General features: G+C 38.2%; 2 protein-coding genes across 3 annotated transcripts in view; both read left to right on the top strand.

The window, feature by feature from the left end:
* Positions 1-9,757, top strand: part of SLC35F4 (solute carrier family 35 member F4) — a 63,624-nt gene extending 53,867 nt beyond the window's left edge. For both annotated transcript variants that reach the window (XM_053475622.1, XM_053475621.1), the window contains 4 exons: positions 3,152-3,277; positions 7,192-7,384; positions 7,936-8,025; positions 9,353-9,757. In XM_053475622.1, the coding sequence (XP_053331597.1) occupies positions 3,152-3,277; positions 7,192-7,384; positions 7,936-8,025; positions 9,353-9,594 (651 nt within the window). In that variant the 3' untranslated portion in view covers positions 9,595-9,757. The remainder of the gene's footprint in view (positions 1-3,151; positions 3,278-7,191; positions 7,385-7,935; positions 8,026-9,352) is intronic.
* A 3,106-nt stretch (positions 9,758-12,863) lies between these two features.
* CCDC198 (coiled-coil domain containing 198) lies at positions 12,864-24,429 on the top strand. Its single transcript, XM_053475625.1, has 6 exons — positions 12,864-13,167; positions 16,246-16,331; positions 20,675-20,755; positions 22,062-22,160; positions 22,575-22,746; positions 24,098-24,429. Exons 1-6 carry the CDS (start codon positions 12,960-12,962, stop codon positions 24,346-24,348), a joined length of 897 nt encoding a protein of 298 aa, XP_053331600.1. The 5' UTR covers positions 12,864-12,959; the 3' UTR covers positions 24,349-24,429.
* The last annotated feature ends 1,480 nt before the right edge of the window (positions 24,430-25,909 follow it).

The following is a 25,909-nucleotide window of genomic DNA, read 5'->3' as shown; positions in this document are numbered from 1 at the left end:
CTGTAGCTATGAGAGATAAATTGGAAACGAAATAATTTGTAGTCTTATTTACCTGACACCATAAAAGCCCTCATTTGACTACTAATCTTTATTAAGAATTGTAAACTGATTAGCGATAAGCATTTTCAATTCAGATGGTCAGTATGATTTTGACCATCATTCCATTTACAAGAAAATTGTGTTAGGCTACAGATCTTGGTAACCTTACATACATAGTTTTTCCAAAACACAAGAGCTAAGGATCAATTCAAACGGCCAAACGCTAATTCAGCCATTAAAAGTATATCCGTCATGTTGATCTATATGTAGATCTAAGTATGTTTTATGAAGTTTTATCAGGTCTGCTAAAGCTTAAGTGGTACACAGTATTGTGTTTTTGTTTGGGGGTATTGGCAGCGATGATAAACTACCCATAATATACCATTCATTTTATAGCCAAAGGGAGAGTGAAGCTCTTTATTTTTCAATAAATACACGTTACCACAAATAATACCACTATGTAAGCAGAAATATTTATTTTAAACACAAAAAATATGCTACATCTGCAAATTGTAAACTGGCCATCCTATTTAAGATAATACTAGTAATAAATTTCAACGTAGAGTGTCTGCAACAATCATTTTGTAATATCACCAAGGTGTCATTTAACATGTAAAACATGCTATAAAGACTCATAAAACATAGAAAATGAGCGGCCAGTCAGGGACAACAGGTCAGGTGCATTTTGGGAATGATGTTCTATCCACTAGAGGAAGTGCAAATTTGTTAGTAAAAAAAAAACAACAAAAAAAAACTGAAAAATGATAACTCAACATACAGTATATACAAAGTATCTCATCTACCGATATCAATTTCACTTTGAATTACACACAAACATCACTTAAATTACTAGCATTTTGTGGATTTAAAGCATACACAATGCATACATCACACTTTGCAGAATGTTGCAGTAACCATTATTTCATCTTCTTGCCCAAGGATACAAAAAGATAATGAAATAATAAATAAATAGAAAAAGAAAAAGCAAAATCTATCAAAGACAAGTCTGCAAGATATGCAGAGACAGCCATGAGCCGCTGGATTTCCAGAATAAAAAAAAAAAAAGCTATAAAAAAAAGACACTTTGCATTTTTTGAGCCAGATCAGCATTTCTTATTGGGGCATGACAGTCTCAGCTACTTTACTATAATTCAATACTAATTTAATCAATGTTATATATATATCTAGGGAACTCTCTCCACATTTTGCTCTGAGCTCTTTAAATAGTAAATACATTAACCTCTGGGCAAGACTAGTGGACCTTAGGTACACTGACTTCTAGCCCTCATCTGTCTTGTTTACTGTCCTTACCTTGGTCTGCCTTCCCCTTTACATCATATTCTGCCCCTTCTAGATTAAATGCTGCTGGCAAACACCCACAAATAGTATACCAGATTAAAAAACTATATAACTAAAACGTATATCAGAATGATGGATGCCTGCACATAACAATTTAGGGAGATACAGTACTGTTTTAGGCAGATGTGAGAAAATACTGTAAGTAAGAATGCTTTCAAAAAATACATGTTAGTTAAATTTTATCATTTAACAAAATTTAAAGTGAGTGAAATCTAAATCAAATCAATATTTGGTGTGAGCGCCTTTAAAACAGCATCAATTAAGTGTTATTGATCATCAGTTTAATATGTAGGTTGAAACAGTTGTGTAGGAGGAATAAAACGGGTGAGGAAACAGCCAAACTCACTAACAAGGTGAGATTGCTGAAGACAGTTTAATGGCAAATGTCATACACCATGAATGAGCACAACAACAAGACACAAAGTGGTTATACAGCATCAGCAAGGTCTCTCCCAGGCAGAAATTTAAAGGAAGACAGGGGTTTCCTGATCTTCTGTCTAAGCTATTTTGAAGAAGCACAAAGAAACGGGCAATGCGGAGGACAGTAAATGGAGTGGTCGGCCAGGGAAACATGCAGCAGGTGAAAGACTAACCACGCTTACGTCCCTTCGCAATGGGAAAATGTCCAGAAGTGCCATCAGGGCAGCATTAGCAGAACACAGAGGGACCCTTATACTGTACACCCATCTACTGTTCATAAAAGTCTGTTCAGAAGTGGACTTCATGGAAGACTTGTGATCAAAAATCCATACATCCGATGTTGAGACAAGGCCAAGTGACTCAACTTTTCATGAAAACACAGGAACTGGAGTGCAGAAAAATGGAAGCAGGTGCTCTGGACTGATGAGTAAATATTTGAAATATTGGGCTGTAGCAGAAGGGCTTGAGATACTAGAATGAAAATGAAGCATGACACAGGTTCCTTGCAAGTTTGGGGCTGGAGATTTGGTCAGAAAAAATGCTTATCTATCAAGCAGTAACATCAGAGAGACATCTGATTGGCCCCAATTGCAGTCTGCAACATGACAAGGACTCTAAACACACAGCCAAAGTCATTAAGAACTATATTCAGCGTAAAGAAGACCAAGGGGTCCTGGAAGCAGTGGTATGGCCCCCACATAGACCTGATCTCAATAACATTGAGTCTGTCTGGGATTACAAGAAGAGAGAGAAGCAGCTGAGGCGAATAAATCTACAGAAGAAGCATGGTTAGTTCTCCAAGATGTTTCGAACCACCTACTATACAACTAGTAGTCTACCTAGAAGAATTGATGCTGTTTTGAAGGCAAAGTGTGTTCACATCACATATTGATTTGATTTGTTTTTCAATGAATTTGCATTATGCTAAATGATAAGAATACACTATTAACATGTCTATTTTCAAAGCATTCTTCCTTTACAACACTTTTTACACCTGCCTCATACATTTGCACAGTACATCTTACCAATTTATTTATGCATTATTCATCACCATTTCATTCTTTGTTTTCCAGGAGGGCATCACTGGGATTCACCATTAAGTATATTTTGCAAAGTCAAGGAGTAAACTTTCTTGCAAGCTCCTGGTCTAGTGAACCCCCTCACACCTCACACCAAGTTTATATATATACATGAAAATATAATTTTACTAAAATTGTGTGGACTTCATGGTAGCAGCCAAGTACACTGTTTAATATTTTAGATTATATCTTGTTCTTGCTCAGATGTTTATGTAAAAGTTTCAAAAGTATTTAATCAAATTTCCTTGGCACAGATAGTGGCTACTATTATGGCTATAACGGGAATTGTCATGATGGCATATGCAGATGGTTTCCATGGTGACTCAATCATTGGAGTGGCTCTTGCTGTGGGATCTGCCTCAGCATCAGCATTATACAAGGTACCGTTTATTTTTTTTATTAACATGTAACAAGTATCTATAATGTAGGCATTAAATATACCAAAAAACACATGCATGGTTTTATGGTTTTACTCACCCCACGGTCATCGACGGAAACTGGTGCTTCCATGTACTTGATTTTCCCTGCACATGGAAATGTGACTGTAACTTTAGAGGAACTTTTAGTGGGTTAATTAGAGTGCTACTAGAGTGTTACTAATCTTCAGCAATACCTGTTACTCACATGTACCTAATAAGAGGGTAAAGTTAATCTTTATTACTGCAGAAGAAATGCAAGAAGGCTCCATATCCTCAGCTTGTCTGCAAAATTGCTTAGCATTTACTAAAGATTCTATGTTCATCTTAACTTTTTTCCTTAAACATATTAGTGGTATAAACAATGATATATTCTGGCCTAAGGTATATATATAACCTAGGCCGAGGGTGGGATACCCTCTGCTGTATTACCGGGGGCAGGTTTTCTCTATTAGGCAATTAGGCTCCATGGAGCGCCACTTACTGAACGATGGCACCATCTTCATAGCACACTTCCCTAATGGTGCATGCCCTTTGGAGGAAGAGTAACATGTTCCGGCACCAAATACATAGGGCACACTTTCCATGCCTTGAATAAAAAGCTACATAAAAAGTGAAAGGGCTCTTTTTTCAAGACATTTTTTAAGGTATTGAATATTTTATTTTATGATATTTCATTGTATGGAGTTTTGTTTTCAAAATATTTTTATTATTTTATTTTATTATATAAAGTATCAGCTCTCGGCCTCTCCATATAACATACTCTTTTTAATAGCCAGTCTATGTAAATACAGGAACATCTACAGTGAAACCTGATCACATAACCCTGGGGGTTTTGCCTTTCCAGAGTTACATAGGCACAGAGAGCAACCAGCGCACTCTACTGGTGAGAAAGTATACTACAAACAGTATAATGAAACCAAAATATTTCATGCATCATAAATAAAACATAAGATCAATTACATGCATGATGTGCATCAAATTAATACATCACTCATTGGACTTACCCATTAATAAGCCTTTAATGTGTTTTTTTCTGAGGGCTATTTAATACAACAAAATTCTTTAAAACTTCAAAAATTGGTAGACTATGATAGAAATGAATGCTCTTTAATAAATCAGTCATAATAGGCGCTATAAAAAGCTTCAGTAGTTTATCAGTATTCACATTTCAGAAGAAGCTTCTTAATACCAATTATGTTCCCACCTGTGTAGTGATAGACTTGATAACTACATGATAAGTTATAGTCAGCATCCAATTATTAACAAAATTGTAATTTGAATCCATGAAAAATGATGCACACCCCTTCCCAAATTGTAACCCATACTATAGCAGATATAACTGAACAATTAAGACACCGAAGAGATAAATATTCAATGTTTGCAACTGGTTAGGGCTGTTATTGTTCCTATTACCTAGAATGTGTCACATCTGATCATGCAAGTTTCACTGGCAACAATGTTTAAAAGACAGATAAAAGCTACTTATTTTATAAAATGACAGAATAAATTGAAGATACAATAAAAGAAGGATCAGGGAGTGTTGACTATCTTTAATTAAAATTATGTAGTTAATAAAATTGTACTTAAAAGCAGAGTGATATAATTGTAAGTACCGGCATAATACGCTTGCATTTGCTTTTACTACATTATCCTGTTTTATCTTTCACCGTATAACCAGTTTTGTCTTTTTGTCTCTGCAATATGTCAGTGAGCCAAGCAAAGCATCATCATCTAAAATAATTAAACCATAACATAAAAAACCTATTAAAATGTACTTTTCAAAATATATGCTGCTTGCTGCCCATTACATGTTGTCATTCCTGAAACCTTGGGCCTATCCCTTGAGAGTTCCTAATGTAGCCAATGGCATTGATTGGCAATTTGGCATCACAGGCCCAAAAGCATCTCCAGCAATCAAAATCGGGGGCACGTGGGAGGACAGGGATGAAAGTGGGAGGACAGGGATGAAAGTGGGGGGGCAATTATAAAATGCTACACATACACACATGCACAAACACACATCTCTTTACCCCTCCCATTCCTCATTATCTATTGTATATGTCTTTATTTCAACCATCCATGCCTCTCTATTTCTCCTCCTCTTTCTCTTTATCGCTTCCCTTTCTTTTCATTTCTCTTTGTTCTCTTTTTTTACCTGCCCTTTCTCTTTATATCTTCCTTTTCTCCAGTTTCTCTTCATCTTTTTCACTTTACTGCTCCATTTTTGCCTATCTCTCCCCTTTTCCTCTATCTAGCCTCTTCTTCATATCTCTCTTTTCTCCCTACCAACTCCCTTTTTTCTTTGATCCCTCTCTTTTTCATTATCTTTCCCATTTCTTTTTGTCTTAACTCTCTATTTTCTCTTTATCTCTCCAACTTTCCATTCATCTCTCCCTGTTCTACTCACCTCTCCTTTCTCTTTATCACCCCCTTCTTATTATATCTCCTCCTCTTCCTCATTATCTCTCCTTTCTTTTTCTTCCCTTTATTTGTATTTCTTTGTTCTCTTTATACCCCACCATTTTATCTCTCCTCCTTTTTCTCTTTACCTTAACTGTTCTTCAATATTTTCCATTTCCTGTATATGCCCCTTCGCTTTATCTCTCCTCCTCTTTCTCATAATCTTCTCCTTTTCTCATTATCTCTCCCACTTCCCGTTATCTCTCCTACTTCTCATTCTCATCTCCTCCCTTTCTACCCATCTTTCTCATTTCTCCTCATCTCTAATTATGCCTCTTCTTTCTCTCTATCTCCCCTCTTTATCTGACTGTCCTTCTCTTTATCTCTGTCTCTCCAACTCTTTATCTCTATCCCCTCTTAATCTCTCCCACTTTTTCCCCATGTATCTCCCCCTTCTCTCTCCTTTCTCTCCTCCTCATTATCTCTCATCTATTTCTCTCTCTTTATTTATCCATTGTCTTACTATCTCCCCTCTTTGTCACCATATATCTTTCCCCTCATCAATTATCTTTCTTTAAGTCCTGTGGTGAGAGTGTGAACTCTGCAGTCCTCTGTTTCATTGCTCCTTCACCATTCAATACACAGTGTGAGTCGTGAGGGAGCCAAGAAACAGAGGTATGTATGAAAAGATCTTGCATTCCCTTTATTTGGGCAGGGTTTTTGGGCAGGTTAGAGGGATATTAATGATCAATGATGCAGTTGCTGGTTGCAAGTAAAGGGCGCAATATAATGTTGAGGGGGCCATGGCCGTGGCCCCCTCTGGCCCCACCCCGGTGATTCCTCTGCACAGGCCTGCAGTGCAGTTGTATAAATTTACCAATAATTATAAGATAAAAGAGCAGAAAAATCAATCTATGGCATTATGGCAAAAACACCTAAAATTAAGTAATTAGTATTTTTGGACTATTTTCTTGATTTATATTGACAATTTGCTTACAATTGGCTTATATCATGTGCTATATTGACACAGTGGCCAGTAGTGGGTTACATAAAGATTATCTGCCTCCTTACTGATATACTATTGAGCGTTTTGTTGATTTGTGATAGAGCGGTATCTTAGTCACTAGCGGTTTCTCTGTAGATTTGTGAAGTGGGTTAAAACACTTACTGCTGAGATAGATTTTTGTCTGCAATCTAGATAGCCCATCTAAAAAAGTCTAGTTTTTAGACTGGCCATTGAAATGAACTCCTTATCGCTAAATGAAATACACAATTTAATTTATCTAAATGGTATTTCTATGTTTCTGTGTTGATTTGGGTTTTTGGGGGGTTGTAGAACTTCTTGCGTAAATTGTGGTTTTCTTTCTTTAGTTTGTTTCTTAGTGCTACACTGTTGAGCTTCACAGAAAACAATGTGTATGTATATATATATATATATATTATAATATGTAATAATATTTTTTTTATTATTAAAGGTATTGTTTAGGATGTTTCTTGGAACAGCAAACTTTGGTGAAGCCGCACACTTCTTTTCCACATTAGGATTCTTTAATTTAATTTTTATTTCCTGCACTCCAATAATCCTGTATTTTACCAAAGTAGAATACTGGTCATCATTGTCTTCTCTGCCTTGGGGTTATCTTTGTGGGATTGCTGGTCTCTGGTTAGGTACGTAACAGATCTTTTGCATTTCACTTTTAATTGTTCCATATGTGTTAGATTTTAAAATTTGTACACAAAAGTAGCCAATCTGCAGAGATTATTCACAGAAATTTGATGTGACCAAACAGTCGGATTAAAGGTGCCATAAAGTCTTGGGCCCATTGCTGAAAAATACTGATTCTATTAAAACTTTACAGGTCACATCAGTGACTTAATTTAATACTTGGATAGCATATTTTTTTATTTTTTAGCCCCTATTATTTTAATATCTATTAAAACAGGTATTTGTATGAAATATGTTACTTTTATGAAGCCTTTTCATCAGCATAAAAAACGGGCACTTAAATATTCATTTTAGAGATGTTTTTGTAGTTTCAGGTGTTGTAACTAGACGAGAAGTCTGAAATTTGCTTGAAAATTTGTGATTTACAGATACTGTTGTTTGATCACAATTAGTATAGAAAACAGCTACAAAAATAAGATTGTCGTGTTAAGGGACTTGTAAAGTACGGTATCTGTTATCTTAAAAATGAAACCATTGTTCTTTTTAATTGCAGCTTTTAACATATTAGTAAATGTTGGAGTTGTCCTGACGTATCCAATTCTAATTTCAATTGGCACCGTTCTCAGTGTCCCGGGCAATGCTGGTAAGTTTTTACAAAAAAGTCTAAGAATAAATGAAGGATTATAAAATTAATATTGCCACGCTTCTATTGTAAAAATACAGATAAGCAACTTGAGTGAAATATATTACACAGGAGTTGTTGACTGGCAAACCGTCCGTGCCTTTAGCTTTTAGCATTTTTTTATATTGGGAACCCAGCACCCTACTTATCAGGGCTGGACTGACCATGGCGAGGTGTCCCAGGCACCTGCAGCCTCCTCACGATGTGGAGAAAGTGTGGCTGAAAGCTGGTTATGTGTGGCCCCACCGTATGGTTTTATTGTCACCTAGCATGGGACCGGCCAGATCCAGCCACTGGCATCACGCTGCAGCACCTCATCTGCCCTGGAGTGGCAGATCAGCTAAGTGTGTGGCGTTGTAGGCGACAGGCCCACCGGGCATTTTGTGCCAGATGGCCGGTCCGGGCCTTTTTTCCCCCATGCTTTTCAAAATCCAGAAATAATTGCTCCTCAATCCCTTTCCACAGTACTCCTATTATTAACTATTATATTATAAACTATTATTATTAAATTGTCTCGGAATAAATGTATTTTTGTTCTGTGATGCCTATCCGTCCCTCGTCCCTTCTCATGAAGGACTGATTCTACCAGTGCTGTTAAAAACATAGCATTTTTTTTTTGTCAGTTCTACAAAATATCCACTATTCCCTCATCGCCCTACTAATCTAGAGCCATAAACATAGAAACCAGTATACCATTTTTTTTGTTTTTTTTTATTATTAGAAGCACACAGAGATGTTTATTTTGTTACGGTTTGTAGGCACATTGTGGTTTCAATTCACTGGCTTCATTATGCACAAAGAAGAACCAATCCCCGGTGAGCTTCTCTCACAAGAAGGACTGCGCTGGCATGGCGCATAGTTTAATTTTAAAGAAATCTCATTTATTTAACAACGTGCAGGGAAAACATCTCGTAAGAGAAGCTGAATGAAATGGGCCCTTTATGCACAATGAAGTTGATGAGTTAAATCTAAAACCCTCCTGAAAAAACCGAATGGAATAAAACCCAGCATATTTTAAGACTCTTGATCAGCTGCTATAGCAACAAAGTCTTTCAGCCTATCAGCATCCTCTCGTGAATCTAAGGAGTAGAATTCATTAAGTCTGAAGAAAATATCTACAGGGAAAAACTGCAATAATTATTTCTGTAAAGGATTTGACTACTGAAACCCAAAAGCCATGGTGTTGCTAATACAATATTTAGTTAAGGACAGCGTAGGTGCAGATATCTAAAAAGGGAAGGTCTGCTTTGCCCTGCATTAATGCCTCCCCCCATTTTTTCTCATACAGCCATTGACCTACTTAAACATGAAGTTATTTTCAGTGTTGTTCGGCTCGGGGCAACTATTATAATTTGCATTGGGTTTTTGCTAATGCTTCTTCCTGAAGAATGGGATGAGATAACGCTACGATTCATCAATAGTCTCAAGGAAAAAAAATCCGACGAGCACACAGAGGAAGTTGCAGAGTCCACTGTGCACACGCGAAGTAGAAGCAGAGCTAACGGCACCGTCTCTATACCTCTATCTTAACACCACCATCATCTCAATGCACGTGAATGTATATTCTGTGAATATAATTTAATTATTTCACTAATTGTAATGTAAAATGACAGTATTAATCTTCAACAAATTCTAAGTTAAAATGTTTACATTTATACACGTACGTGTAAATAAACATAATAAAGTTTTTCTACTGGAGGACTCTTCTTTATTGTTGTCCTGTGTCCTTTTTTTAAACTTTGTAATATAATGTGATGTTGCGCTAAATAAATGCAATGTTTAATTAAAAAAAAAGGGATAAATTATTTGATAAATAAGGAAGATTGTCTGTCCCCATTACATATAAGGTTGCTTTTGGAAGACGAAGACAACTAAAATGGCTTATAAAGTAATGCATAAAGACGTCAAACTGGTCATTTTTTAACAGCCCGTCTCATGCAAGATGACTTGTTTCTAATTTCAGATAAAAATTAGGTGACCGCAGCCACATTCTGCTGGGGTGTCAAGGTGCTTGTTTCTGATGACAATGTACACATGAAAAATGGTGGTAGGGATATGACCATATTATTAAGTGAATCGATGTGTAAAATTGGAAATTCTATCCTATTTACAAAATTGACAAACTCCCCCAAAGTGCCACAGTTTTCACTAGATTGCGTAAGACTCACGGAAACCATGGTAGATACTCTGCTGCCGATCAAAACAGTTCTATGTAACTGTTTACCTTGTTTTTACTTCTAAGTATACTTTATATTACCTTTTAATCTTAATAAGGGGAATTGAGCCATATTGCTCCAAGAAAAGATGCAGTAGAAGATGATACCTTTTATTGGGAAAAAGATGTGGCGTCACATAAGCTATCAGGACCACAGAGGTTTGTTCTTCAGATGGAATCAAAAAAGATGTATTAGGTCCATCTGAAGAAAAGACCTCAGAGATCCTAAGAGTTGCTGTTATTCCACATATTTTTCTTTGTTGGCCCAGTAAAAGATTTTACCTAAAAACTTGCTTTTCTCCTTATCTTATCTATAATAATCTCTACTTTAACAAGGCTCCACGCCTTCTTTCATTGACTCCTGACACTATCCCCAAGAGCTTGCACCGCCACTCAGAGATCCAAGAAGTCACAATGTATAGTAGTTATATGGACCCTGGGAAGTGTATATTTAGACAGGAGCCTTTGTTCTGCTGATTGTATGTTTTAAGAAGGATTCAAGGCAAATCAAATACAATAAAAAAAGAAAATATAGAAGCAAGGCATCAAAACCAATATGCTGCAGGCTTGTAAAGGACATGATGGTGTCAGTCTTAATGCATAAACAGAAAACAATGCTATTTATACATTTCATGCAGCTAAGTAATTTCTTATTATGGCATCAAGCAGAACCGTTTGTACCGTACAAGTGCTGTATCAGCCATTGTATTGCCAGTGCAGTCACTTTAATTGGAAAAGACTTTAGCCCTCAGGACGATTCCCAGCTGGTTCCGATTTTCAGCATCAAATGCCTTTTGTACAACCAAACATAGCCGTCAGCCTTTGTGATTAAATATAAAGGCTATATGTTTTAAAGGTTATGATCAGTGCTTTCCAAAATCTCTAGGCAATTACTTATTTTAAAAAAAGGCTTGTATTTCCATCAAAATAATAAACTGACAGAACACAATAAAACATCTAGCAATAGTTTCATGCAAAGTCATACAGATGTAATCATTTAAATAGCATGTAATGAATGTAAATAATGGGTGTTTGTTCAGCCCTCATCAGTATTTGTTGTTTTAAACTCTCCTTAAAAAACAACTTTTACAGGTGCATTTAACCTAAACACACATCTTGCTGCTTCACTTCATTAAAAAATCGGGAATTGTGCCCCCAAGGAACCCTACTTCTACTCAAGGGTAAAATAGTGAACAACACATAAAACATTTATGGGGCCCCTACTCAACTAGTTACTCCACTATTCCAAGTCTAAATCTGTTTATAATAACCTTTAGTGGACCGATGTTCATAGAGTAAGCTATGGAGTCACATAAACATCCCACAACTCAGAGGTCCAACCTTTATATGTAGGATTTTGGGGTCTGAAGAAGGAACCACTGATCTCTTGAAGTCTTATGCGACTCTATATCCTTCTCTTTGAATGTAGGTCCACTGAAAGGCATCATTAATGTCTGTATACTTTATTCCCTGAGACTATGGGAATATCTATTTTGTCTCCACTGTTTCTATTTACCCATTAGAATGATGCGCAATCACCAATGTTATAAACCAATGTTGAATACCAATATGGCAACATCCATATTGTTATCCCATGTTTTATTAACCCCTTAAATAATCTAAACATACCTTACATCATATCTATGAACATACTCATTTAGACAGTTTCAATGGTTAATTACCCTTCATATGTAATAACAGTTGTGACGGTGTAAACCCCAGGGAGATGCTTATGTTGGCATTTGGGTACAGGTGCTATCCAGAATGTAAATATGGGTCCCTGGGGTGGAGCAATTGGAGAGCAGGGTGGGCCAATGCTCCATTCCCCCATTCTGTGGAAAATCCATGCCGCCTTTTCCAGGAGGCTAGAAGGATCTGCAGGATCCAGTACAGGATTTCTATGAGGCCGGCATCAGGCACAGGTGCTGGGCATTAAAAACCCCTGGAGCCTGATACTCAGAGAGACTGTGGGGGGAAGAGGAAGTTTCCCTGAGCTCCCAGGGCAAGGAGAGGCCCTGAACAATAGACCATCCCTGAACCTAGTCCTGCCTGGACATTGTGTGTGCTGTCTGAGGGAGGTTTTCCAGAGCCTGGCGTAGCTGGGTCTGGCTGGGAGGTTGAGATAGTGGGTGATTAGGCTGGTCAGTCTGGGCCACCATAGTTGAGTTAGAGAGGGCTCCAATTGGGAGCTAGGTTTTTGTTTTATGATTTGGTATTTGGGGTTTAAGCGGTTAAAATAAAGCGCTGTTTTTGTTCAAAGCTGCTGTTCCTGACTCTGATCGCCCTAGAGGACTGTGCTTAGGACCCCTAAAAGTGACATGTGTGGCCCTCATGCTATAGGGTTTGTCACACAGTGTGTAGAGTCAATAAGTTAATTGCTGAATGTATATATGAACATACAAGTCTCTGCCCTTGTGATTTAGGAGCGTTACCTACATCTAGCTGATATTCAGTTTCTGTTTTTCTCCAGCTGAGTGAGCTGCTTTTCCATGTAAATATTTAACCTCCCTGCTGTTCAGACTCCGAAACATTGATTGTCAATAGTTAGCCAAGTATTACAGCATTACTCCTGATGAAAGGATGGTGTTGGAACTTACACACATTACTTTTTTCACTACCAAGCCTCTTTTTTTGAGTCAAATGAAACAATTACATACTGGTTGTGATTTCTCCTTTTGAAATGGGATTGACTACTTCAAAATTTAACCACAAGGTGACAAAGGTGACACCTGTTGAAAGCAAAGATGTATGTCTCTCACCGACCACCAGCTCAGGACGCCATGGTCTGGATACCCTCTCTACATTTGAAAGGCTAGACCAGAAGAATTCAACATGGGAAAGGCAACTCCCCCCATTAAGACAAACTCTTTATGGAAGGTGTCCAACAGGTAAGTTCTATTCCGTGGTTCTCAAACATCCCAACATCACTGGTTTTTACAGTGATCTAAATCTGATCATGGCTGGGGGGACCTCTATGTTTGGAGCCCACTATACAATAACATAAGGTATCTTGACATGTGTTTGAAAAAAGGAGCACGTTTAAAACAGTAATTACTAAAAAATACTTTCAAATGTTTTTACATCATAAGTTGTTTTTTTTTTTCTAATGTAATGTGTAAAGTTCCAAAAAAAAAGTATTCATCTCTGGTTTCAGGTGGAGACGGACAGATTTTAGCTGCATGAGTAGTCCATCTAAATAGCACAGTAGCCCAATAATAATTGATGCACACACTGATGCTACTCGAGAGCACGCTGACGCTAAAGCTTGTTTAGTAAAGCCACAAAATAAGCACAGATCAGACTAGGTTCAAATGCTACAAAAAGTTTCGGTGGCATCATTTTCCTGATGGAATTGTGGGTTTAAATTAAAGAGGCAATGAATAAAAACAGTCCTTGTGGAATTTTTATTTTGACTTACCGGACTGAATATACTTCTACTGAAGAAGCCAAGTCGGCGAAACGCGTTTAGAAGAGTCTGGAAGGACTCATTTGAACTTTGTTCTTTATTCCACAATCGGTGGTTCTTTTACATACACACAATTATGCACTTTGGGTGCATGGACTAAATGTAAGTTCATTTTGCTGGTCAGATTGACTCTTTACCTATATCTTGCATTTTTTAGTTTAATTTATATTTATATTTACTATTAAAGATATTATTATATTTTACCTAAGTTGTTTTCTCCCTTATATATACCTGCGCCCCATACTCCTTTTTGTTTGCTTGTGGAATTTGCTCCTTTGGTTTTCTACCCACCATCTTCTGTCTATAAGCAAGTTACAGTGTGTTTTTTTGGCAGAAACATAATCAATCAATCATTGGCTAAAATTGTTACCATCCCACAAAAGAATGTGTGATTTTGGTAAGAATGAAAATGATTTCTGAAATATGAGAGCTGGAATGTTAAAAATCTAGCACTTTATTGAAAATATATTGTCCACATAGCAGTTTTATCAGGACGCCTTTAAATCTTTAGTTAAATCATTAACAGTTACAAATCAACATACCGATCTAGGAGGCAAAAAAAACCTGTGAGAGAATACATGTTAGTGCATGAAGCTACTCACAATAAAGAAGGGACCGGGTTAATGTTTAATATGGACTGGTTAATATCAGGTTCTTTCTTTCACGATTTATGTATTTGTTATCCATTAATGAATGTTACTTTAAACATATCCAAAGATTCAGCATATGAATGACAATATTGTTTAAAGGAAAAATATAAAAGGCTGTAAATTGTGCAAGGCTGATTTTACAGAAAATAAAAGCTACTAGATCACCTAATTCTGGGCCATCACAATGTGTCTTAGGTATGACTCTGGTCCCACTGATGTCCAACGAGCACCAAAGTCTGATGCATACTGACTAGCACACAGGCCCAGACTGGGTGCTCAGCTGGCCGACAACACCACATACTCACCCGATTTGCCACTTCAGTGTGTCGCCAGCGGCTGGATATGCTTGGCTGCACACTATGTAAGAATAAAAACGTAGCGGCTGTGCTGTCAACTGCACATAAATAACAGGTGGCGGCAGGCCTTAAAGAGCCAGGGCCATCTTGTCATCACCAACCTGTAGCTGAGTAGCCGGCAATACGTTGATTTCCAGGTTATGCCTAGAAGACACTGGGTTGACATCCTGGCATGAACATGCTGGAAATGGCTTGTAGTGCCACAAAGTGCTCCCTGCTCAGAGTTTGGGTTGACATGTAGGAAACTTAATCAAAATAGAAGAGCGATATGACAGTGTCTTGTAATTAAACTGTTTGGAACACTTGTTTCCTGGTTCTATACTAGAAAAGTGAAAATATTTTAGACCTCTTCAATGGGTAGGAATTTAAAGCCTATCCTAACCAGGTATGAAAACAATGTTGTATGATATAAGAAGCTATTTCAGTGTATTCACAATGAAAAACACAAAATGTAAAAAGAAGAATAATGGTGTTGTGATTGGTTTACGTATTGGACTTTCTGCCACTCCCAGCCATTTTAAGATCTTTGTGACATTACCTAACATAATGGTTTTATGAAGTGCTGACCGGCATGTGAGTCTGAAGGACCTATGGTGACCTAAGCCTGACACAAGGCAGGACCCTCAGCCACCATCAGGACCTACATGAAAGGCTAAGTGATCTCTGTGCTAGGCACCAGGAAATGATGGTATATCCCAGCGTCCTACCTCAGAAGGACACACAGGACACACCGTGCCAGCTACGCTAAGACATAATTCATGTCTAAGGTGCTTTCTATCCGGGGATTAAATCTGACCACAAGGGACAGAAAGCTCTCCTCTATGATGCAGGAATTGGAAGGACAGGAGTTGGTATTACATCGCTACCTTAAGAAGAATCAGAGCACGTTTATGTAAAATATCATAGCTCCATTACTGTGGAGAAAGAATACCCATTATTCTTACTTTAATTAGCAACCAGTAACATGTGTATAAAAGTCTTTGAGTATGTAAAAAAACTAAACTACTAAAAATATTTTTCTTTATTTTCATAAAAAGACACTCCAGTCTTTATTTGCACTTTAATGCATATGATGGCTACAATTGTGTTACATTGTAATTAACTGGCAGGAATCAGGGAGCATGAAGAAGACATGCAAACACTCCAAAATGCATATTAAAGTACTTGCTAAATAATTCAATACGCATTCATTTTTGGTGAGGCTGTGAGGGGCAATGGACTGTCCCGATGAGTAATACGTTATTAGAATAGCCTACTATAAGGTTCATGTGTTAAACCTGTTTGTTCTCCTTTGGTATTGAGATCCTTTGGTATTGAATGTTATAATATAAATGCTATTTTTTCCTTTTTTATAGAATTGTACTCTACTTCTGAGTTGAAAATAATATTTATGGAAGACAATCTTACAAAAAAGCAATTACACGGATAACACATTAAAAGAAAACCGCTTTATAGACCTGACATTATCAACCAGAATTTTGTCTTCTTTTATAGACCCCAGGCCGATTTCTTTTGACATATCTTTGGAAAATGGAGACACGAGTAGCATTATAAAGAGACATCCACCTCGAAGACCTCAAGTAAGATGAACTTAACAGCCTTCATAAGGAGTTTCTTGGATTTCATGGTAACAGTTTAATTTTAACAGTAGCAATTGTGCTGTCCCTTTGGGTAGTAGGATATTTTGTGATAGGTGTATTACAGGCACTTAAAAGGTTTACTAAGCTAGCGGTGTGTTTGTTATACTGCAAGTTTGCTGAGTAATTCAAATCACTGATTTCACCGTGGACTACAAAGGACTTTTTATGTAAAATGATAGAAATGCGAAACTGAATTGTGCATAATGTATAGTGGGGAGATGAGGGTTACTGGGATGGCCCTTCATAATGTATACTGAGGTATGGCAGTAGAAATGTGACGCGTAGCTCTGCAGATAAAGGGATTTTATTGAAACAAAATAATGTAAAATCCACTTTTCTTCTGTGCTACATTATACTCAGGGTGGCAAAGTTGTACTGACACTGGGGGGGGGGGGTGGGCAGAGAGGTATAGACACTGAGGTTGGGGTGGAGACAGCTTTATGGACACTGAGGTTGGGAGGGAGATGGATACTGGAGGGAGGCAGGGGTACAGGGATACGGGTACTGAAGGAGGATAGAGACAGAGGGGATGGGCACTCTTGGAGGAGGAAGACAGATGGATAAGGCTGAAGGGGCCAATGTATACAGACCCCAGCCACACACAGAGGTATGGATACAGCTGGGTAAAGGGGTAAGGACACTGGGGAGAGGGCAGCAGAGTTGTATGGATGCTGGAGAGGAGAGGCAGGGACACTGGGAATATAAATAGGGGACTTAGAAAAAAGTGGTCTCAGAGAACATGGGGAGTGCTTGTGATGCTGATGGGGGGCCCAGGCACGTACTGTACATCCATACTGAAACCCAAAATTCCTGATGGCGGCCCTGACTATACTATACAGTTGATTTAAAATAACGAGCAGTACTACAGTAAGGTAGTTCCCTGCCTATCCTATAAAATGCTTTACTAAACCTCTTATTGATAACCAGCATACATACTAAGTCTCACCAAATCTAGAAAAGATAAAAAAGGAAGCTTTGTTAAAATGATCAAATACAACACCCTGAATTTATGTGAAACATATTGAAAGCAGATCTTGAGAACAGGTGTTCATCTGCATCATGCAAAAGGCCAGATTTACTTTACACTTTTGACAATACAGTAAGTTCTAAATGTTGAATATTGATTTCTTCATCATCAACCATGATCACAGCTGCAGACAGCTTCCCAGGCCTACTAGTTATTACATTTACAGCAGGGGGGACTGTATCCTGAATTTTTAGTTCATGCGTTATTAAGTATTACTATTGGCAAAAAAAAACGACAGTATTAACAACAAATCCAGACAAGGAGCTTGGCGATAAATTCCCATCCAGAATGTACGAGGCCTGTGATAGGGGAGAGCCAAACGTACAAAGGAGATCCAGCTTTGCCCAAATCATAAAGCAAGTCATTGAATAATTTGCAAGTGATGGTGTAATTAAATGTCAGATTTTTAAATCAGCTTGAATGTAAGACAAATAATACTTTTCAGGCTCGAAAATAAATATTGTTGTCCAATGAAGGGGGAGTGCCGTCACAAAATAAATATTGTCTTTGGTTTGATTTTGTTCCAATAAAAACTTCATTTAGCTGCAGGAGGCCGCCATTGTTTAAGTCTTGTGCTATTTTGGATTTCTTTCCATGCTCAAACAGCACATTTATGGCAATGCTAATGAAACCAGTTCCTCCAAAGACTTTCATTAGTAGAATGTCTGCCTGGGTAATTAAAACAGGGGTATTCCATTACATACCACAAGGCTTTATTAACCCCTTAACGACAATCCACGTACATGTACGGGGTTGCCGTGCAACGCGATAACGACAATGCCCGTACATGTACGTGGTAACGTTATTTGCCGTTTACCGCGGCGTTTTCGCCGCGATCGGCGGCATCGCGGTTTTCCTGGAAGCCTCACAAGTGAGGCTATCCAGGCAAACAAAAAAAAAAAGGTTTTGCAACCTTCCGATCTCCGCAATTCACGGAGATCGGCGGTTGAAACAACAGACCGGCGATGCAAATCACCGGTCTGTTAAACACGCCCCTCGAGCCCGATTCAAATCGGGTAAGGGGCATTCCAGGCTGCTTCTACATTGAGGCATGCCTGCAATGCCCCAGAGGGGGCTTCACAACCTGCCGATCGCTGTGATTCACCGTGAATCACGGCGATCGGTGGGTTAAACGACAGACCAGTGACTGAAATCACTGGTCTGTCAACCCCCCCCCCCGAACCCGATGCAAATCGGGTGAGGGGCATTCCAGGCTGCCTCTTCATTGAGGCAAGCCTGCAATGCTCAGGGGGGGGGGCTTCACAACCTCCCGATCGCCGTGATTCACAGTGAATCACGGCGATCGGTGGGTGAAACGACAGACCAGTGACTGAAATCACTGGTCTGTCAACCCCCCCCCCCCCCGAACCCGATGCAAATCGGGTGAGGGGCATTCCAGGCTGCCTCTTCATTGAGGCAAGCCTGCAATGCTCAGGGGGGGGGCTTCACAACTTCCCGATCCCCGTGATTTACAGTGAATCACGGCGATCGGTGGGTTAAACCACAGACCAGTGACCTGGTCTGTCAATCACTCACCCCCCATTCCAGCCTGCCTCTTCATTGAGGCAATGACGTTTTTTAACTATACACTGAGGTTGTGTAGCCTCAGAGGGGGCTACACAGCCTCAGTGTATTGTAAAAAAAAAATTAAAAAAAAAATTAAATTTAAAAAAAAAAAATTTCAAAAAAAAAAAAAAATAAAATATATATATAGTTACATGTAAAAAAAGTCAGGAAAAAAGTGCAAATAGGTATATATGTATGTTTTTTTTATACACAATTAGCGCTACATACAATTAGCGCTGTATCTTCCCAAAAAAATCCCACACGCAAAGAGTTAAAATATTGGCATTATAAATGCCCATAGTGTGCCTAGTTTTAAAAAATTATGATATGATGGGGTAAATTGAATTGGCCGGCTTCAAAGATGTCCCCAGTATGGGACGTGGGCACAGAGTGACCAGATGTATAAATGGCAAAAATATACACACCTCACAAAGGTGGCCTTTTACCTCCCAAATAACCCAACAAACCCCTGCATGTGGGGTATCACTGCGCTCAGGAGATGTTACTGAACACATATTGGGGGGTGTTTGACACTGACATATACCTGCAGTACAACGTGTGTGAAAAAAATACAAAAAAAAATTACTACCGTAAAGTTTGACAAAGGCTAGTGGTAGAATTAGTTCATGGAAAGGGTTAAAATACCAGCATTTCAAATACCTTGGGGTGTCTAGTTTTTAAATATATATGGTTTGATGGGGTAAATTGCATTGGCCGGCTTCAAAGATACCCGAAATGGCACATGGGGCAGAATGACTAACTTTGGGGGAAAAATTGTTTTGAAATAGCAAAACGCTACCTGTACTTATTGCCCCAAAACGTGCAGAAAAAAGCAAAAAAACATAAAAACATTGGGTATTTCTAAACTCAGGACAAATAGTCGAATCTATTTAGCAGGTTTTATCATTAGTTTTTGCAGATGAGTAAAAGTTTTTTGGTTTAAAAAGTGAGAGAAAGTAATTTTTTAACAAAAAATCACCATATTTTATCATTTTTTGTATAGTAAATTAGATGGTATGATAAAAATAATGGTATCTAAAGAAAGCCCTGTTTGTCCTGAAAAAAACAATATATAATATGTGTGGGAGCATGAAATGAGAAAGAAGAAAATCACAGCTAAACAATAACACTGAAAAACGTTAAAAGAGCCATTGTCCCACAATATACTACGAGTAAAAACCCCTATTGTCCTTAAGGGGTTAAAAGAAATTAGCGTGTATGTCTTTTAGATGGAGCTAAGATAACAGAACAAGAACATATATAAAATGGCTAATATGCAGCTGCCTGAAAACATCATATGATGCAAAAAGTATATTTCTTAAAACCGCACAATATTTTTGAAATCTCAAATTTAAAATGATACTTCTAATACCAAAAGGTATTATCCCTGCAAATTTTAATCCTCTAGATCGTAAGCTTTGCAAGCAAGGTCCTCTTTCCCTAATGTAATGGTTTAGCAAACCCTAAAAACTGAATGAAAGTAAATGCGCATGTCTTAAAGGAAGTTCTTTCTGAGTAATATTGTCACACTAACAAATTGACATGAACAAGTTTTTCACATTAACCAATTCAATTTGAAGTGAGAAACAAATCTCCATCAAAGTTTCTATTTGCTTTGAAATGCCTACATTAGTTCGCTTTACTTTTTTGTGTTTTGTGGCTAACGTGGAAATTAATTATTATTCTCTAGAAGCTTGAGCCTCTTGTTCTGCCAACCATTATGCCTATCCAAAGAACCATCAATATGCAAGATCCTGGAAGGCAAAGAGAGGTAGGCAATGTACTGGATGTTACTTTCATCATACATATTCTGAGACATAAATGGTGCTGTTGCAATGATTAGATCTCCAGTCAACCTAGAATAAGGTTTCTTCACAAGCAGGGCCGGCCCTACAATGGAGCCGACTGGGGCAATTGCCCCAGGCGGCACTTTAGAAGGGCCGGCACTTTGCCGCCCCAAGCGTTTTTTTTGGTTGTTTGTTTTGAAGCGGAGGAGAGAGAGAGCGGCACCGAGTAGTTTTCGCTTACCCGCTCGGCGCCCCTCTCTCTCTCCTCTGCGGCGAGTCTCCCTGTTCAGTCTCGGTGCCGGCTTGTAATGATGAGCGCCGGAAGTGGCGTCAATTTCCGGCGCTCAGCATTACAAACCGGCACCATGGCAGAGCAGGGAGACTCGCCGGCAGGACTCTTTAAAGGTAAGTACCGGGGGGGGGTTAAGTCTTCGGCCGGCCCTGTACACAAGCTGTTTGTTTACCACATCCATATTGAAGCATTTGAAAGCACAAAAATAAAATGACAGCAGCCCTATACTCCTCTACGGGTGCAAATATTATTCCATAAAAAACATCTACAACTATATAATTTGACCATAAATATACCTTAATACTGAATCATCAAGAAAACACATGCCAGTCAATCAGTAGAGTTTTCTGGCCCAGGCTGGCAGCCCCTTTGGTGCAAAACTGGGCAGAGTACTGGGACATTTCATTTTCAGGAATTCCATAGAAAGGACTGCGGAGGTACGTTCGGACAGTGGCGTATTTATCTCAGGCGCGGTCCCAGCAGCCCCGCCCTCTCTGCTGCCATTTTCACCCTTGGGCATCAGGACATGAAGTCATATCCCAGAGCTCCACTTTTTAAGGACTATGGAGGCTGTATAGACATGGCACGTTATCTATAGTGCTAATGGGCCGGTTGGGGAGGTCCAGGATCTCCCTTTTTAACCCTTCTACTAAGCAGAGCACCGCAGGGAGCCTGATCTCCCAGTAGAATAATTGCCCCCTAATCTGTAGCAGAGGGGCTGCTGCCCCCCTGATCCTGCCTGCAACTAGTCATCTTAAGCCAAAATATGCCTCTGGGTGCGAGTTGAGTGGGTAAATGTACATTACTTAAATGCGTATGATTAGATAAAACCTGGCTCGTGCTTGGAGGCTCTCATCAGGCTTATATGTCTTCAAGGTCTTGTCACCAAGAATAATTGGATATGTTTCCCATTGATTCAATTATTATAATAAATATATATTTTTAGCAAACTATACATTGTTGATGTATGCTGATACATGTTGATACTTTAATAACAGGAACAGGGTAAAAAAGCACAGACAGATCATTATTCCCCAGTGATGCGACAACACCTACAAAATATTAGAATGCGTGAACGAAATCGCCAACTTGAAGAGGTATGATTGAAATAAAAGGAAAGAATATACTTTTCCTAGTATGGAAAAAAAAATTCTTAACTTGTATGTTGTATTCTACGGAATCTCCTAGAGCTCTATAAATAAATGCAATGTTTGCATCGTCATTTAGAAAGTGAAAATGGAGGGACAATAATACAAGACAATTAATGCATTTACTAAGTAGCAGTCTAACATTTAGCTTATAATGGAAACTTTCTAATTAAGCTGTGCTATGCGATATGCCTCCATGTTAATATCAACTAGCATGTCCACCCTTTTGAAATATTAAATGGTATCTCTTTACCGAAGTGACTATAACTTAGAAAAATATATGTGTTATCTCGCTGTAATAGAAAGTATAATTGATATGCCCTGGGGACTAAAACAGAAATTACCTTTCCGTTGCTTGTACAGATGAATCATTTACAGTCACAGGTGGAATCAAAGAGAAACGTCCACAGGGAGGCAAAGATCGATAAACACAAAATGAAGGGGATCAAAGCCAGGAAAGTGAAAGAAAAAGCCCAGAAAAATAATGAAGATTCTCTCTCGGTAGAACATAATAAATGCTTTAATATGGATCATGGTGAGTCTTAAATCAGAAATGTAAGATTAGTACCCGTTAAAAATAAGATGGCATGGAAGCGACTCACGAACACTTTACAAGGAAGCCTGCGTTGCTTCAAAAACATATTGCCTTTATTTTCAAAGAATCATGTAAGTCCACCAGGAAGAGTATTTTGCAATTAAAGGGGTGATGTGGTTATAAACATGGCACTCTAATCGTATCCATGTGATCCTGAATGTCATTAGAAATATATCTCTAAAGATTTAGTTTAGATTCGCATTCCCCAGCCAACTTACTGAGATCTATAACAAGTATCTAAAGGAGCAAAGTCATAGCATGGCATTGGGGATAGCATGATGCAGAAATCCAGTTGCGTAATAACCATATCTCTGACACGGCAGAAAGCCTTTTTCGAGCAGTGTTGATACATGCTTTATACAGAATGTAGCCATTTGATTGATTATGGAGTAAAATATGGTTGCCACACTACTGCATTATCGATAGGGAGCTTGTTATACCTGATTTCTGGGTTGGCAGATGCTTGATCTACCGCCTGGTATGCATTTGCTTTGTATTGTATGCACTCTATCCAGATAATTTGATAAAAAAAGGCATCTAAGCTGTAGGAAGTACATGGATCACATGCCTAAATGTTTAACGATCACATACGAAAGAAAAATGAGATCATTTATGCAGAGGAGTGTCAACCCTTGCTCAGCGCAACGCTTCAGGTGAATGTGAAATGTGAATTTGCAAATCTGTTCATTTAATTCAAAAACCCATTGCATAAAACGTGGCTGAAGCGAAGGGGCTCTCAGGAATTCACAAATTTGTTTGGGCAAACCCCACATATTTAAACTAAGAGTTTAACCCCTTAAGGACAATGGGTGGTCCCTAAACCCATTGAAAACAATGCATTTTGAGCCCGTACATGTACGGGCTTTGTTATTAAGGGGTTAAATGCATAGGTTTTTAAAGCTATTGTAAACGTGTTCGGCCAAGAAATCAACATTCCAGACAAATGCTACAAAAAAAAAAGGAAGGTAATTCAAGGATTGGACCGTTTTGTTTGGGTCATGTTTCGTACATGTATAATTGTACTTTATCGTTAGTCAAAGTTGATATCTTTATTTAGCTAACAAAGAAAAAAAATATTCCTTCTAATGAAGAAACCTCTGAGGTTCCGAAAGATTGTTAGTTTACCTCTTATTTTACGATTGCCTAAAAAAATTTATCAACCTGCACTAAAGACTTGAGCCAATACGGGTATATTATTTTTTTCTTGCCTGTTCATTATTACCCAAAGTAAGTCATACTGTATTGATAGAATTTTTTTTATTTGTTTTAATATTTGTATTTTATTTTCTAGGAAACTCGTGGCCCTGGGGTATTAATGACGCTTGTAAAACTCCACAGCATCCCACACAGAAAATCAACAAGTTGGAAATGTGGTTTAAGGACCATGGGAGCAGTCGGTTAACATATAGCGACAGCTCAAGCAGCGATTCCCTAGACAGCTGGATCAGAGACAATGGGAAAAATCACCATAGACCCCCATTAATCAGGACAAGAGCTGAGAAAATTCCAACGTTCGATGAATTCTTTGACCGGGAATTCTAAACAGGGCTGGCTGCAGCACGGGTGACGCTGTTGTGACAAAGTAGCTGTCTATCATGTATGAAATTAAATTAGTTGAGATGAGCCCCGAAACCCACTGTGTTCTGTTCGCTAAAAACAGCTTTGATTCTAAACTTAGAATTTGGAGTCTTCAAACTGAAAATGCCCTAGAATTTATACAGCAATTTCTAAATGGAAAAACTAGATCACAGAAATACCTGTGTGTTCAGGAAATGATTTCTTACCAAGAATGTTAATAATACCTAACTGTGCTATGTCACATTACTTTTAATGTTACAAATAAAAATGTTTCTTATGTTTAAAGCAGTAGATATTTTGGAATCATCATGGAATTTTTAGTATTTCCAAATTGTCCTGCTTGTTTTTAGACAACACATAAACAGGTCACTAGATTGAGGGCCAAAGTTATTTAATTATCAACTGATGCCCAACTATATAATTATAGAAGATTAGGTGTGTCTAATGTGGTAATCTTGATTTGCTTATTTCCTAAATAAAACTCTACAGAAATGTAGAGAACATGGACAAAGTATTAGCCTGCATATCTTTGCCGTTTAAAATATTACTACACCGTTTCATGATAGAAACAAAAAGGCTCAGAGGGGGACTCCCATATTTTATACCTTTGTTATTTCCCTTGGGTGTAAGGAATATGGATTTTGTGTCGCAAAAAGTCACATAAATAGTAACTATAATTCCTATATTTCACACACATACTCCCTCTGCGTCCCAAATGGCGTCAAACGTCCTTATGCAAGCCACATATCGTCACAATAAAAAGCAGATACGCCTGTGTTTGCAACACGGCTCTAGCTTTGTGAACGGGGCGTCTCTGACATCAGCTTAGGCTGGTACTGTCCTTTACTGTTCCATGACACAACTAACAAATTTACACTGGAAAAACCACAAAATTAAGAACGCAAGCATGTTTTTTTCCCTGCTTCAAGCAACAAAACCATATACGTACCCTACTGACAATATAAATATACCACATACAGAATACTGATTATTTCATGTTCCAAACGCCAACCAGTTTTGTCTATTAGGAGACCAATATCTCTGAATTGCATTTTGTTTTCTGTTTGGATACTATGGACAAAGACAGAAATTTATGCCACATACTTGGCTCCCATCCTAAGAACTCACAATTTGCCCAAAAACAGAGCAAACATGGGCGAGTGCAAATATTATGTTCACCTGGTCTTTTGCAACAGTATTAAAATAGGAGACCTTCCTGGAACTGTGAAGAAAACTTTTCCACGCATTGTCTGGGTACAAGTGAATGCCTTTAGTTATGTCAGAAAGAGGGCTTACCTTAGCGTTTTACTCAGAGATACCCATCAATAAATATACAATAAAGTATACAATAAATATAAGTATTATCTAATCTTATGGATTGGGTCAAATACTAGTTAAAATGAAAGAAACACTCCAACCCAATATGGGTCTCGCACATATCTGCTACCAAGTGCATTCTTTGGGTAAGAAAATAGCCCAAGGTATATTTTTAATAAGCAATAGCACAATAAATTAGCCCATATTT

Source organism: Spea bombifrons, chromosome 9 (genome assembly GCF_027358695.1).
Source record: "Spea bombifrons isolate aSpeBom1 chromosome 9, aSpeBom1.2.pri, whole genome shotgun sequence".
In the NCBI taxonomy this organism is placed as follows: Eukaryota; Metazoa; Chordata; class Amphibia; order Anura; family Pelobatidae; genus Spea; species Spea bombifrons.
Note: the sequence above shows the minus strand (reverse complement) of the source record. Positions and strands in the feature narration are given on the sequence as shown.

Excerpts from the sequence above, each read along its gene's own strand:
- CCDC198 (XM_053475625.1), top strand. The coding sequence starts at position 12,960 with ATGGGATTGACTACTTCAAAATTTAACCACAAGGTGACAAAGGTGACA. Across the intron at positions 16,332-20,674 it reads ATCCACCTCGAAGACCTCAA|AAGCTTGAGCCTCTTGTTCT; the intron begins GTAAGATGAACT and ends ATTATTCTCTAG. Across the intron at positions 22,747-24,097 it reads ATGCTTTAATATGGATCATG|GAAACTCGTGGCCCTGGGGT; the intron begins GTGAGTCTTAAA and ends TTTATTTTCTAG.